We start from the raw sequence: 16,598 nt of genomic DNA on the forward strand, positions 1-16,598 counted from the left end.
TGCCTGATGTGATGCTACGCACTCTATCGAGCTTCAAAGGAGGAGGAGCTGGCTGTACCGGCCCGCTGTGATTTGAACTTGTGAAATGCAGTCTTACCTCGTGCCGGAGGCGAGCATGTAATGCAGAAGCCATCGACTCTGGCATTGTGCCCCATTAATTCTTGGGAACAGACTTTAGTCCCAGATCTAAACTCTTTGTACAACTCTTCTTTGTATTTACCCAACTCTGACTTGCATGTAAATGCATGCTTTTAGGGAGAATTCTCTGTAAAGGCTAATTTCTCAAACCTAGTGAGTCCCCCAGCAGCTTTGCTGGATTTTCAGGGTTTTTTTTTTCTCCTGCTAAGAGTGAGACTCTTACTCCCACTCTTAGGCATGATTTGAGGTGTTCCTTTGTCTTTCCATGTGTTTTATGGGCTATGGGGTCTTTTACTCCATAGGGTCTCATGTGTTTTTGATGTGGGTTACACAAAACCCTCCGTGCTATAACCCAGGGTTGTCGTAACGACCCCCAAACATAGACTCCATACCCTGGGACTGACTACTGTCTCCCAGGGCATGTAGAGTCACCATTGGCTTTACTAGTCCCAAATAAATAACAGAAACCAGTACAAACCATCATATTGTGGACGTACTGGTTGGGGCAATTCGATTGTCCTGGGGTCTGTTTTTCGAGGGGGCACGTCTCCGTCCCCCCTGATCGTGTTTTGGCTGGTGGCAGTGGATACTACTGTTTATATTCGACCGCAAATATATCTCTATAGGATTTTCCCATTGTTCGAGGCTACCAACTTTAAGTATTTAATTCTTATAGCCTCGAACATACCGCCGGTTTATTTATTCATTATTAATTCACCGGTTGGTATTTTTTGCCAGAACTCGATTCTAAAATGGCGTTTGTGTTCTCTTCTGTGACTCCAACCCAAGTCGAGCCCTTTGTTCAACTTTTTGGCGGGCCTCTCCACAGAAGCCTCCAAAAGTGGTGCCACTCTGTCTGGGTACCACAGGGGGCGTGGGAGGGGGGTTTAGGCACCCTGGACTCAGTTGCCCTGGCAACTCAAGTCGCACTCTTGTGTGATTGGCCCAAGTGGTGAGCCGGCCGGCTCACAACTTAGCATGTTTGACAGCTAGGCTGAATGAATGGGGGTTTGCTGCATAAAAGCAGGGCTTTGGGGACTGGAACTTCAGAAGTCGCCACAGGACCTAAGAATCCGAGGAGGGAGAAGCTGAGCCGACCTGCAACGACGACACCACCGGTGGAGCCCTGCTGAACCGTCTCACCACTTTTTCCCGACGACAGAGATCTCCAGTCCGGAGAGTCTTCTTCCTTTGACTGGTGGGGATAACCAGTTTTGCTTTCTTTTCACCTTCCTGGAGCATCTCGTGGCCGCCTTGCCCGTTCCAAGCACCCCGGGAACCGGAACACCACGGTTTAACACTACCGCGAAGAGAAGGGTAGTACCTTTTAACCGAAGAACTCTGCGGCTGGTTTCTTCCTTGCAGTGCAACCACCTTCATCTTTCCTCCACGGCGAGACCGCCTCTTCCTCTAGGCGAAACACCGACTTGCACCCGCTGCCAGGAACAACTGCCCCCGCTGGAGCTTCCTTCACGCTTAAGGTACTGTGTCCCGCCTTGCGACAGATCGTTCGGGGTGACAGTAAAGCCTCGACTTTCTAACCTGGGCTGGCCTGGGACAACCTAGCTAACTTTTCCTGACTTTAATTTCATTCTTTGTGTGCGAACTATCTACAAGACTCTTTGGGCATAACCCCACTGTGTGAACCTGGACCCTTTCTGCTTGCTCTTTCCAAGAGTGGGCCTTGCAATTGACTTCCTTGCTCTCCAGTAGAACTCTGCCTATCCTGCCTTACTGTGGTTCTTTTAAAAGTATTGAAATTTGTGTGCTTCCATAACTCTGCCTTTTTCCCTCCCTTTTTTATTTTTAACTTTGATTTTTATTAGAATTTTGTAAAACACAAAACAGAAAACAGGGCCTAACTGAGGCCCCTTTCCCCCCATTTCACCTCCCTTCCCCTTCCACCCCCTCTCAATGTCCAAACCAAACATAACAGCAAAAAAGAGATCAAACTTTCACATATTGTCATAAATCTTTGGAGCGCCGCAACTAGTGACCATTTCAATTACTGGCCAGAAGCCGACCTCACCCCAGGCCGTGGGGACCCCCTGACTGGGTGCTGTCCTTCACAGCGGTGGTCGCGCCCCGGCTACCCGGGGACACGGTTTCGGGGCTAGTGGACATCCCATCCCCATGCCTGCTGGACCCCGTACCATTCAGCGAGGAATGAGCTTGAGTCATTGTTCACCAATGCAGTCAGTTTGTCCATCAAGAACATGTTCTTCAATTTTTGGGTCCAGTCGTCTTTGGAAGGCGTTTCCGGGCTCTTCCACCTCTGGGCCAAGGCTACTCTGCCTGCTCTCAACATGGTTTCCCACATCCTAGGGTACCGGTGAATTTCCGTTTCCTCCGGGGGGAGGCCCAGCAGCATGGTCAGCGGGTTGAGGGGTAGAGGATCCTCAGTTACCTCCGCTATCCACTCTCACCGTTTCCCAATAGGTTTGTACCTTCGGACATAACCACCACATATGACCTCTAGTCCCCAACTGGCCGCAGCCCCTCGGGCATTCCGGGGATACCCCTGCAAACATTTTTGAGTGTTTTACTGGGTCCCTGTGCCACCCCTGCAGGATTTTAAAATTGTGCTCCATATCTGCGGTAAAGAGATTGCCATGAAATGTTATCTTGAAAATGCGAGCCCAGGCATCCTCAGATATCTCCCCTCCCGCCAGGTCACTCCAAAAACCCCAGAATCCTCGCCTAGCCTGGAGATCGTGAGTATTTAGGACAGTGTACATGCGGGAGACCGCTCCCTTTCTAGAGGTTGCTGAGTCAAGGAGTTTCTCGCAGGTCGTTAGCTGTCTCCGCAGGTTGGGGCCCCACGCGGGGTCGTTGAGGATGCCCTTAAGGCAGAGGTATTCGAAGATGGAGGGGGCCTCGCCTCCCAAACCCTCCCGGAGGTCCTCATAGCTCACGAATTCTCCCTCCCTGAATAGCTGGCCCGCCCATTCCAATCCCGCATCTGACCAACTCTGGGATTGTCTGAACCCTCTGCTGCCCAGTTTCAGGGAGGGCCCCCACAAAGAAGTCATGGGGGACGGCCATGAAGAAAGATGTGCTGTCCGGGGGCACTCCCTGCAAACGTCCCAGAGAACACCCAGGGTCGGTGGGATAGAATCTTGCTTCGGGATCGCCCTGCGTGGAGCCCACAAGAGGTCACGGACTTTTAGAGGGTGGACATCATGTCCTCTAGGTATGACCAATATGTCCGTAAACCTTCCTTCATGTGTTCAAGAAGGACCCGCAGTTGCGCTGCATGATAGTACAGTTGGAAATCCGGGAGACCAAAACCCCCCTCCTCTCTTGGAAGCGTCAAGGTAGCCCTGCCAATTCGCTGTGTTTTCCCCTGCCAAATGAAATCTCGGACCCCCTTGTGTAGGTCTATAAATGTTTGAGCGGGTACTCGGGTAGGGAGGGCTGTAAAGAGGTACAGAAGCCGAGGCAGTATGTTCATTTTGACTGCCGTCATCCGACCGTACCATGAGAGGATCATTCCTCCCCATCTTCTCAGATCAGCGGCGATCTCAGATAGCATGGGTTCGTAGTTGGAGGACCTTAGTTTTGTTAAATCCCTAGTGAGGAGAACCCCCAGGTATTTTATTTTCTTCTTGCTCCCATAATCCGTGAAACCTAGTCAGGGGGTCTAGTGCCGGGTCCACCAATCGCATCGGAAGGAGGACAGACTTGGCGGTGTTTATTTTTAGGCCCGAGAACCTCCCGAACCTATCAACCAGGGACAGGAGGGGAGGTACCGAAGAGCCCGGGTCCACCAGATATGTCAGGACATCATCCGCAAATAAGGATAGCTTGAATTCCACTTCTCCCCTACTGATTCCCCTGATGTCTGGGTGGGACCTAACCGCTATGGCCAAGGCTTCAATCGTGAGGACATACAGAAGGGGGGAAAGAGGGCAGCCCTGTCTAGTTCCTCGAGTTAGGGGGAAGGAATTTGACAGCACTCCGTTCACCTGGACTCTTGCTGTAGGGGCTCTGTAAAGAGCGGCGACCCAGCTCAGGATGTGCGGCCCAAAGCCCATTTGTTGGAGGAGGAGGGTCATGTATCTCCACTCCCTCTCACGACCCGGCTGTTGGAGGAGCACGCGAATAAGGCAGCCATTGCCTGCGCGCCCCCTGGTGGCCTCCTTTCCCTCCCTTTTTAACTATTGGAGTGCCATCTTATGTTAAGCGCTCACCTCTGTCTGAAAATAAGTGGTGTTTCTCACTAAGACTTGTCTAATAAGCAATTAGGGTTGTATATATAATAGTGACTGTGCTGAATTTACTTTTCTCTTTATGCTAGTGTAATTTACAAGTGTGTCTTTAAATAAATATTTATATACTTTTACACCAAAGCTCTGGTCAGTGTTCGCTTATGTTACTGTAGCTCTGTACCTATTGTGTATACTCTATATACTGCCTAGCTCTTCTTGAGGGAAGTCTGACTGCTCAGCCACAGCTACCAAGTGAATCTGTGTGGTACAGACTGCTACCAAGTGGGTTTACTGCCAAACACCTGTAGTCCTAAATCTTTTGCAGTGGTCCCTAAGGGAACTGCACAGGTTTCTGCCTAACACATGCCTAATGTAGCCTGCCGTACCGTGAGGCGTGGCTTCGCTACACTTTTTGCTCAAGATCCACCTGCACTTTGCAATGTTTAAATAGGCTTGCACTTTGACGATTGTAATTTCGCACTTACTTTAACTATCATCCTTATACCGGAGGGTTTAGTGCACTGCTATAAATGCAAAAATAATAAAATGGCACCTCTACATTTTTTTACCTTTTGAGCCGTTAGGCCTAAAGACCTCTGGTTGCCCCCGTTCTCTTACCTTCTAGCTAGCTAGTTTACTGTCATGAAAGCACAAGCTCCTACCTTTAGTGCTGTCTACAGTACTACTTCCTCTTCCCTCCAGGGAGTCTACTGCTTGCTTCTAGTCTGGACATCCTCTTAAGCCCAGAAATAAACTGTTGTAGATGGATTCTGGGGGTTATCCAACAATCCCCTTGCTCTCTCTGCTTGTGTGCCTGTCTAGTTTTGCTCTGGATGCCAAGACTGGATGCCATGACTAGCACCTGCTTCCAACTGCCCATGTATGCTGATTAGCCTACTACCTACTGCACCTGCCAGCTGAAATTGATAGCATATCATACTATCTGCACTACATCTACTGACCACAACTGCCTGTGCCTACTATTTACTCGCCTGTAATGTATTGGCCTACTGATTTGTAACTGGCCTATGTGTGTTAATTAGCCTATTGTTCACTGCATCTGCCTGATTAGCCCTTAGTCGACCTGCAATTGCTTTGGCCCGCTGACTACCCACTGTATCTGCTTGCTGGAATGCTACCTGCCTATGCGTGTTATTAGCATAATGCTTACTACACTTGTAATCAGAATCTTCAAGAAACACAACATCAAATGCTACAACTACGCAGACGACACTCAAATCATCTACAAGATCGAAGACACCCAAGCCGATCATTCAAACTTAACCGACTGTCTAAAAGAAGTCTTCAACTGGATGAATGCCAACAACCTGAAAATCAACCCAGGTAAAACCGAAATCATGATCATATCCAAAAACCAACAAAAGGAAACCGCCATCCCGTGGCCAACGGAAATGGGATCTGCACCATCACCATCTAAGGTAGTAAAAAATCTGGGAGTCCTGATGGACAACACCCTAACCTTAGAACCGCAAATAAACGCAACAGTCAAGAAATGCTTCTTCCTCCTCCACACGGCAAGAAAAATACTACCTTTCCTCTCCTTCACACACAAAACACTCACCATCGTCGGCCTCATCATGTCAAGCATCGACTATGCAAACAGCCTCTACCTCGGTATACCGGAATACCTACTGAAGAAGCTACAAAGGATCCAAAACACAGCAGCCAGACTACTCCTCAAACTATCCAGAAGAGACCACATCACCCCGGCCCTAAAAACACTACACTGGCTCCCAGTAAAACAGCGCATCATCTTCAAAACAATGTGCATAACGCACAGGGCAATCAGCGGACAAGGAGCAGAATTCCTACAAAAGAAAATAACAATCTACAAGCCAACGAGACCGCTCAGGTCAACCAATGAAATCCGACGAACAAAAACCTTACATCAAGAAGAAACTCGGAGGAACCGCTTTCTACCACCTAGCCGCGAAAACCTGGAACAGCATCCCAAAAATAATAAGGAACACCAAAGATCACCTCAAATTCAGAAAATTACTAAAAACCTGGCTCTTCAAAACCAGAGACTAAAACCGAAACAACAATAAGACAAATGACTCAACAAAAAGGACCTTGACACAGGGGTCCACCTGCGAGACCCAGGGAGACGGAGGCAACGACTCCAGCCAACCCTCACCATCCCCCATCACCCGTACAGCCACAACTAGGTACCACGAGCTGTGGAACGGACAAGACACAACTAATCACCACACAAACGGAAGTATGGACACTAGCAGCTGCGCTAGTCATGTGGGGGGGTGAGGAGCATGCAAAGTTATTAAGGGAGCGGGCGGAGGGGACAGCTAAATCCTCAAACGGCCTCGAATGGAGAAAAAAAAAAAACGAGCACGTACCTCCTGAGGCACAGGGTGTACAAGCATCCCGTCGTGTAAGATTACACGAGCCCAACCGGCTCAATCCAGGATAGAGATGCCAACTAACCAATACCACTAACAACTTCCTTCTCTGCATACACCTCTCAAACTCCAAACCAAACACAACCACAAACCTCCAGCACAGCAAACCGCACGAACTTCACTACACTGCAACAACAAAACAAAAACACACATAGACTCGCACATCAGCACACGACGACTACCGGCCGCATACACCCCAGGCCCAGCCGACGGAACCACCGGGCTGAGGCTGCCAACAGCACATCACTGCAATCTTGCACTTTTCCAGCCTCCACCCACTAACCCACCCCTCCCTCCCTCTTTTAGAGCCGCCAGAGCGCCAGGGGACCACTCCGGTGGTGATAGTGCGCGGTACAAATGACCTTTAACATTAACTTGCCAGATCAAAAGTCTTGTTGACTTGCAATGGATTACACCACCAATCAGCACACCATTTATTGCATTTCCCTGCTGATTTGAAACTTGCCTATGTGTGTTGAACTGTCTACCTGCATCTGCCTGATTAGCCCCCAGCTGACGTGCATTGGCTTATGCCCGCTGACTAGCCTACTACTCAATGTATTTGCGTGCTGACTTGTAATGGCCTATGCTTGTTCACCAGCCTACTGCCCTAAAATCATTACCGTTAATACTAGCCACCATTGGATTTTGCACCTATGCAGACGCACTACTACTGCTGCACACCTCATGACACTATTAACTACCATTAAAATGAACTCCCCTAGCCTACGCTATTCCGGAATATCCTGTGAGATTGTACCTAGCCATCTTTACTGTATTCGCTATAACCCAACCCACATGTCTCTGAATACCCCCCCAGGCCTAGAGCATCGATGACCACAACCAATATGCCCATTACTTTGCCCAACCTCCACCCTATGGATAACCTGATTAAACAGACATTATTCCTCCCCACACTGTCTACCGCGCTATTAAACCTACTTCCTTCCTACCACCACTAAATCCTAGATGCACCAATAGCATCTCTAATCATGCTTCACTGCTCACAGACCACATGGACAGCACTGGGGTAGGGGAAACCACCTTAAACAGTTGCCAAAACACCATTGACCTGTTTACCTTAACCACCCCATGCCCGACTCCAGTGAGAAATGCCAGACTAGGCTCGATTCAGGCATGGATGGCCACACACGGTCTCTACCTGAATGATAAAAAAACAGAACTCCTCCTACTAGCCACTCCAATCAACATTTCCAAACTAGGTGAACAGTATCGCTCATTTAATATCGATGGCAACAGCATAAAAGTCGCCAGCATAGTAAAATCATTAGGTTTCTACTTGGATTCCTCCATAAACCTGAGAAAACAGGTTAGCGCCATTGCCTCGGCAAGTGCCTACACCTGTAAACTCATCCAGGCATGCAAACCCTTCCTCTCCACAAAAAATCTATCACTTTGGCCAGAGCCCCAATACTATCAAAAATTGACTACTGCAACGGACTGTATCTCGGTGCCAACAAATGCATCACGAAAAAACTGCAGATTCTGCAAAATAATGCTCTCGGGACAGCCTTGAGCATTCCACGCAAACATATCACCTCCAAGAAGAGACCACAACTGGCTCTCTATCAAAGAAAGAATTCAACTTAAAACCGCATCCCTTACTTCTAAATGCCTTAACGCAGCCCCACAATACCTCTGTTAAACTTGCCCCAAAACAATATGCCAGACTTACCAGATCAGCTACTCTGGGCCTTCTACAAGTGCCCAGATATAAACTCAAATAGCTTCCCTGTCTTGGCCACCCAACTCTGTAACTCTCCCTTCCAACTTCAGAACTAGTCCATCCCTTTCTTGCTTCAGACACAATATGAAGAATTGGCTGTTCTCCAACGATGCCCCCGACTAGCGCACCCGCCTTTCCCATGTATATCTGTAATCTCCTCCTGCTCCGCTCGTACCTATCTGTGCTACCCTTTAATCACTCAAGCTGCCTGTGTACATATTGTTACATATTGTATTGCTTAGGTCACTTGTGTAATTAAGATCTTTTATGGGACAGTTTATCCCTGCCTGTGTAACTAAGAATTTGCATTATCTTGTGCTGCGCCCAAATACCTTCGGGTCAGGCGTGCATTATAAATAAACCAAACCAAGACTCTGATGCGTTTCTTTGCAGGCTCGCAGCTGAAGGAAATATTTGACAAGATCAATAACCTGCTCCTGGGGAAGCCAATCACGTCCGGCGGTCGTACAGTCTCAGTGACTCAGCATCCGCAGGGCCTGGACTTTGTGCAGTATAAATTGGCAGAGAAGTTTGTGGTAAGTGCTATGCCCCATTAATGAGCAATGCTCTGGACTCTCCATCCCCCATCCAATCTGCAGATTTATGCATACAGCTCCTCGCTGCAGATGATCTGCAGAGATCTGCGAGGGATGCTGGGAGGGAGCATCTTAGAGAACAGCTTAGAACAAGGGTGAGCAGTGTGAAGAGAAATCCAGTGTAAGGAAGGAATGAGGAGGCAGTGCAATGAAAAGGAGACCTGGTGAGGAAAAAGCACAGAATGCATCCATGTTCGGACAGAACTCTTGGGTGCCCGGTGACCCCGAAAGGCCTCCAATTGTCAAATCCACACACTGCATCAGAAGCAGTTCCTGACGTCTTCATTGAGGATGCTTGTCACACCTATGTAATGTTCCGCAGTGTAGCTATTGAGCATGGACCTCGCCAGGCATTCACAGGAGTGTCCCTATTGTTTCCCAAGTGAAATGGGCGCTCAATTCCCAGCATCAGACAACACTTCACCTTTTCTTTCAATGCATTCACTGAAATGGTGCCTGTAATGGAGGGTTATTTGGATGTGACAACTCTTGGACGGTGGCGGTATTGTTCCCTTTATAAGGACACTAGGCAATGGCAGTGCTGATTTCTGCGGGCAGTTCGAGAGTCTGGGAGGGTAGTAGATGCATGCCTGTTTGGATTTACGTGGCCACTTTTTTGTGTGACCTGCCACTGGTCCTACATTTTCATGGTGGGTGACCTATATGGTTCATGCCGTAGGTACATTGATGGTCAGCTCTTGAAGAAACTCTGGTCAGCTCTGCAAAGAAGTTTTGAAGCATTCTGTTGGCTTGATTTTGTTCAAATACTGCCAGCCAGCAGCAGTGCAGCCTGAAAAATGTGCTTTCCTTCTGCTGCTGTGAAGAGCACCCTCCAGTCTGGCATCAGCACTAAGGTGGCTGCTGCACTCTGCTTCACCTGGGTCAGTCCCATCCCTTTGCTGTGGACAGCCATCAGTGCTGCGTTGTGCTGCAGATGGCGCCAATTGCTTTCTTTACCTGGACAGTGAGCCTTCCTGACTACTGGTACATAGTGCTGCCACTGCACCATTACCAGGGCCTGCAGCTCTCACAATCTCGTACAGTGCCTGTAGGGTGAGCCAAGTCGTTCTTGTCCTTTTTGTGTAGGAATCTCTCGAGCATGGTGAAATCCCTCAAATTCCCTGCAGTCTCCAGATTTGTGTGTAAGGCTTTCTTTCAGTTTTTGATGTGAAGGCCTTCTCTGATGTAATTCAAGCTTGTTTTTGAATGTGGAAGTGGGAGACAGATTTTGTTCTATGTTTGCCTTTGATCTGACAAGCAAAACTGATACTCTATTATCCCCACTCTGTGCTCCAGCTTCCACTTCACCAGAATAAGATGCCTAGACTCTTTCTGTTTAGTTCTGATGCTGCTTACAGGGCATTCCCTGCCTATTATGTGCACTGTGCTGGATTACTTTGCTTTTTGACAAACTCAAGACCCATCTTTTTGGCGTAGCTTTCCCTTAGTTGTTAGATGTTATGCTCTTTTAGAGATGTGTTGCACTGGTCCTCACTGCCAGTGCTAAGAATTGTTAGCATGTATGAGCACCCTTGCAAACATTATAATCTAACTCCATGTAGATGCTTGGTATCGTGCATGTTTTGAGGATCTTGCAGTTTCCACTTGAACTTCAGATTTTGATTTCGAAGGGCTTTTTTATAATTTCAGAAACAAGGCGAAGAGGAAGTGGCTTCTCACCACGAGGCAGCATTCCCCATCGCAGTGGTGGCATCTGGCATATGGGAGCAGCACCCTAGGGTGGGTGACCTGCTGCTTGCTCACCTGCACAAGAAGTGTCCTTATTCCGTGCCCTTCTACCCTGCCTATAAGGAAGGGACACCCATGGAGGACTACCAAAGGTATGTGTAACATGGACGCGGAGTGCCAGGGGCCAATGGTAGGCAAAGAGCTGTGGGTTGCAAGGGTTCTAGAGGGCTGAAGAGATGGCACAAAACACAGAGCCTTATAGACATTTCAAGGATGTTGATTACCAGTATCACAGGAGGCATGGACTGTTCTGGTTACAACAACGATGAAAGGCAGACTGTTTTGAGTGGTCTGGCATACCAGATGGTCCAGGGGCCTTGGGAGGCTTGGTGCTACGGTCAACCCCCTCTCACTAGTATCTGTTGCAATGCCCACCCTAGTCCAGGAGCATGTCTCCCCTGGTTAGTGCTAGAGATCGGTAACCCCAACAGGCCCAGTTCTGGGTCTTTATACTGGGGTGGTTTCCCAAAATGCAGGCTCACGGTCTCCTTCAGGGACTTTCTAGCTATCCCTACTCTAGCCCCTCTTAATGTTCCATGGGGATGCAGGCTCACTGTCTCCTTCAGGGACTTTCTAGATATCCCTGCTCTAGCCCCGCTTAATGGTCCATAGGGAGTTGGGAACAGTGCCTGCACTCACCCTGCTGGATCCACCCAAGACCAAATCACACTCACCCTCGCCTTACACTTCTACTGTCTCTTCCTTCTCAGCACCTCCCTGCCAACCTTCTGTCCCCCTGATGTTTCACTCGGTCTTCTTTCTGCCTCCACCGTTTGATCACTTTCTCTTCCCACTCTACGCTAACAATCCTAAACCACTACTACTGCGACTCTGCTTCCTCCCCCTGTTCTGCTGTGCTCTCCCCCACCCTCTGCTTTACATACATTTGACACTAGCCTTTCTATACACTCGACACACAAACGTGCGCTTTCACACTACAGTATCCCTTGCACTGAATACACCAATACCTCACCTTCAATAACTGCCTCCAAGCTTTGCTGCTCCCTCCTTATTCCCTCTGGTCTCTTGGTCCAGCTCCACTCCACTGCTGACCTCACCTGGATAACCCACACTTTCTGGTTCCTACTTACATTTTCCTCGTTGCTGATTAGCCCACTGTCACCTAACCAATAAGCTGGCTACTCCCGCCTGTGTGTGTGTGTGTGTGTGTGTAATCTTTAAAAGGATTCTTGGGTCTGCTTCCTATCATGCCAAAGGTGTTCAGAACTGTATTGCCGAAGCCTGGGACTGCAAACTAGCCAGACCCAATCCTGATGCCGAAAGACACTTTTGCACTGTGGCCCCTGGGCCTCGCTCGATTAGACGAAGCCTAGAAGGAAGTGGGTCGAGCAGATTCAGGAACCCCTGATGTGGTTGCTGAAGAAATCTGAGTAAGGGGGTAAATTATACTACCTTTTCCTGCCCCTCTCCTGCCTTGTTGCATATGCTAGGACAGTTTTTCTGAAGTCCAGCGAAGGGCTTAGCAAAACCGACAGTACAACTCCACTCTTAGTATAAGGCTGAGTATATGGTAGCTTAGACAGAGCCACCAGGCTTCTCGTAGGAGGGAGAGAGGGTTGTAGGAAAGTACATAGAACCTGTAGTATACCTAGGATTCAATAGAAACACTTACAACCAGATGTATTATAAAATATAAAGGTTTATTTTAAATACAAATCGGCCAAGTTAAGTCTTGGGGGTGGGGGGGGGTACGTACGGGTCAGAGTCATAGAAGCATTTATAAAAACACAACACAATGCTTGAATGTACAGACCAACGCATAAACCTTCTTCCGAAGACCTAGGGCACACCTATTCATGGGGAGTAAAAAACATTAGTTTACAGTAATACAAGGATAGTGGACCCTGTCAGTTATGCAGTGACACTCGGCAAAGAAATCACAAAATCGGCCGGTTCGAGGAGTGGTCTTTGAAGTCCTTTGAGGGTGACCCCAAGATGAGGCTAAGGGCCGAAAGTCCCAGTCCACCGGGTTCGCCCCAGAAGCGGGTCCCAAAGCGGATAGGGCACGATCAGCTTCACTTTCCGCCTCCATCGCCAGCATACCTTCAAGCTCCTCTTCAAAGAGGAAGTAATCTACCCCGGTTAAACAACGGGAGAAATCCGAGAAACCGTGCACGGAGGAGAAGGCCGTGCAGCCCAAGCAGGCTCAACCGGCTCAGGCAAAGACCCCGTGGACGACTACTACCACGGCAGCTATGGGCGCTGATCCTATCAGGGTAGCTCCCACGCCTCAGTCTCCCTGCCCCGAGGGCGGGACACCACTGCAGTGACTTTGGCAAAGTCTGCAGGGACGCCAGAAGGGGTGAAACCGGCCCAAAGCCCAGGTCAGGACCCACATGGGGTTCATGGGAATGTGTGGGGGAGCTCCAGAGTCTATTTCAGATACTTTCTAGTCAGAAAGAAGACAGTGGGCTGGAGGCCCATCCTGTACCTATGACATCTGAACAAATGACTAAAATCCCAAATGTTCAGGATGGTCGCATTGCAACACTTGCTCTGCCAACTGGAAAAAGGAGGTTTCTTGACGTTGCACCTGGAGGATGCCTATTTCCACGTCTCCATTCACAGGAAACCTCAGAAGTTTCTGCGTTTCGTGGTGCAGGACCAGCACTACCAGTTCAAGGCCCTACTTTTTGGCTTGAAGTCTGCCCCCAGGGTTTTCACAAAATGCTTGTCCACTAGTGGTGGCCCATCTGCATCTACAGGGCATACATGTATACCCATACCTGGACGACTGGCTGATAAATGCCCGCTCACGAGAGTTGGCCGGCGGACACAGACTACCGTCCGGCTATTGACGGATCTGGGATTGTCCTTCAACTATCAAGTCCTGCTTAATGCCATTGCAGAATGTGCTGTTCCTAGGCACCAGACTCGATATGGTGTCTTGTCTGGCGTCGCCCTCTGAGGAGAGGCTGGGAGCCATTCAAGGAAAGGTGCAGCGGCTGTTGTCGACTAAAACAGCCACGGGGCGGGGACAATCAAGTAGTTACTGGGCATGATGTCCTGCAACTACCTTGTCCCTCCCTGCAGGTATTCCTGGATGCCCGCTGGATACAGGTATCCGGAACGTTAAGATCCCTCTCATTGTTCAGATGGGCGATAGGATGTTGGGGCGTCCGCTCCAACATCGCCCAAGGCACAGGATTTCAGACCCCTTCTGCCCCCAATACCAGGAGACTGTCTCCATGGATGCCTCCCTGGAAGGGTGTGGGAGTGCACACTGGACATCTGCACACCAGAAGCTTGTGGCTGCCAGAGGAGAAGGATCTGTATATCAACATCCTGGATCTACGGGCAGTGTTCTGGGCCCTCAAGTCATTCCTGCCGCCTCTAAAAGGCAAGCTAGTGAGGATCTTCATGGACAACACCACCGCCGTGTTCTACATCAGGAAGCCGGGGGGGCACTCGGTCCCTGGTGCTCCAAGGAAGTGCAGGACTTGTGGCACCGGACAGTCGGACAGGGGATGTTGCTCGTTCCTCTCCACCTGGCGGGAGTCAAGAACACCATCGCAGACTCCCTCAGCAGGGAACAACGCGCCTACCGCGAGTGGGAGCTTCATCAGGATCAGGTTTACCGCCTGTTCATCAAATGGGACAGACCCCAGATCGATCTGTTTGTCAGCAGATTCTACCAGCCAAGGAGCCTGGGGGACGTGTTCTCCTTCCAGTGGCAAGGGATGTTTCTGTACGAGTTTCCTCCATTTCCCCTCCTGCTACAAGTCATCAACACACTCCGACAGTGTCAATGGAAGATGATAATCGTTGCCCTGGTGTGGCTGAGACAGATTTGGTATCCGGACCTTCTAAGCCTGCCGGCGTCCCCTCCAGTCAGGTTGCTGGTGGTTTTGGATCTTCTCACCAGAGAGGGAGGTGCAATATTTCATCACGACCCAGGATCGCTGAACCTGAGGGCTTGACTACTGCAGCCTTAGGGTTTGGAGGTTGAGTTGCCAGCAGACTGACCTTGAAGTGCTACGGCCATCATTGGAAGAGTTTTGCTATGTGGTGCCGGTCGCAGATGACTAGCCCTCTGAGGGTCACGGCTCCACAGATCCTTCCATACTTGGTATCCTTGGCAAAGGCTGGTCTGGCGCATGCCTCCATCAAGGTGCATCTGGTGGCTAGCTCCTGCTACACCAAGTCCCTAGGAAGATCCTTGCTCTAGTCTTACAGACTCGTCAGAGTTTCTCAAAGGACTTTTCTGACCTTTCCTGCTGGTGAAGACAACAACCACGGCGTAGGAACTCGACGTGGTCTGACAAGGATCTGGGGGTTGCGGCCCTTGTAGCCTATGCATCAGGCCCCACTCAAGGTTGTCTTGCGGAGGGCAGCATATTTGTGGCCACCTCAGCCAGGCGCGTAGGTGAAATCCAGGCCCTATCATGAATGCAACTGTACCTGACTTTACACAAATCAAGAGTGGTACTGCATATGCACCCCTTTCATGCCGAAAGTTCAGTCAGAATTCCACCTTAATGAGCCTTTGGTGGGACTGGTTTTCTTCCCGAAGCCTTAGTCACCGGCTGAAAGGGCCTTGCACTCGCTGGACGTTGCTCGTTCCCTGAAGGTCTACGTGACACGCACAAAGACTTTTGGGAAGATTTCACAACTATTGGTGAACTTTGGTCCTGTGAACCGTGGAAAGTCCTTGTCCAAGGCTTCTATTTCAAGGTAGCTCTCCGCCTGTTTCATGCACTGTCATCGGTTGGTGATCCGACCGCTGCCCTGCCCTCCAAGAGCCACTCCACCAGAGCGATCGCTGCGACAATGGCGTTCCTGTCTGGTGTGCCCCTACTGGTCATCTGCAGGGCTGCTACATGAAGGTCCATGCACACCTTTGCGAAGTTCTACTGCATCAATGGGGATTCCAGGGAGGAGTCCAGAGTCGGCCAAGCAGTGTTATGCAACCTGTTCACATAAGGTGAGTCTGTTCCAGAGGTTGGAGTTAATTGCTTCTGTTGAGCCTTGCCACCTCCGGTGGTTGTGTAATGTAGTACTGCTATGTATTCGTTATTCATTAGCATGTGAATCCATGCAGACCCCATGCTGGAGGACTTTTAAGTTACTTACCTGTAACTATTGTTTGAAGGGATTGTGTCCTCCGACGTATTCCATATCTGACAGGTAATGTCCACCGCTGTGCTCCTTCGGAATATTTTCGGCAGAGAGCGTCCTGCGTCGATGGCGTCGATCCGATGTCCCTCAAGGGCCTCTGTCGAGGGTCAACGTCACTGGATGTTATATATAGGACGCACAACGCCCCTAGCCTCAGTTCCGTTTTTTCTGCAAATGTGTTTGCTTCGGAATCTCAGCGCGCTCGATTCTTCTCTTCGAACAATGTCTTCATCTTCCTCTACTACCCCGAGGTCTGGCTTTAAAAAATGTCAGCACTGCGGTTCGAAAATGTCCATTATGGACCCGCGCGACATCTGCCTCTGGTGCCTCGGCGAAAGCCACGCCACTGACTGCGAGGACTTCCAGTCCCTGACGTCTCAGGCCTTGTGGGACAGTAAGGGGAAATTAAAGGTAGGTAGGGTGTCCAAACCCCGTAAATCGAAGTCTGCTGGGCTTTCGACCAATGACTTGAGGGGCGACTCTCCGCGTTGGCGAAAATCCAGGGGGTCTCGGTCTAGGAGTGGTTCCTGCCATTCCTCTGCCTCGAGGCATTCTAGGAAGCACCAGCACCGGTCGCCTT

At 49.7% G+C, this 16,598-nt stretch overlaps 1 protein-coding gene across 2 annotated transcripts in view; it reads left to right on the forward strand.

Moving 5' to 3' along the window:
* Nucleotides 1-16,598, forward strand: part of GLE1 (GLE1 RNA export mediator) — a 570,581-nt gene that overhangs the window by 340,885 nt on the left and 213,098 nt on the right. For both annotated transcript variants that reach the window (XM_069609167.1, XM_069609166.1), the window contains exons 10-11: nt 8,928-9,070; nt 10,781-10,971. In XM_069609167.1, coding sequence (XP_069465268.1) covers nt 8,928-9,070; nt 10,781-10,971 — 334 coding nt within the window. The remainder of the gene's footprint in view (nt 1-8,927; nt 9,071-10,780; nt 10,972-16,598) is intronic.

Source organism: Ambystoma mexicanum, chromosome 8 (assembly GCF_040938575.1).
Source record: "Ambystoma mexicanum isolate Mex_15411 chromosome 8, UKY_AmexF1_1, whole genome shotgun sequence".
In the NCBI taxonomy this organism is placed as follows: Eukaryota; Metazoa; Chordata; class Amphibia; order Caudata; family Ambystomatidae; genus Ambystoma; species Ambystoma mexicanum.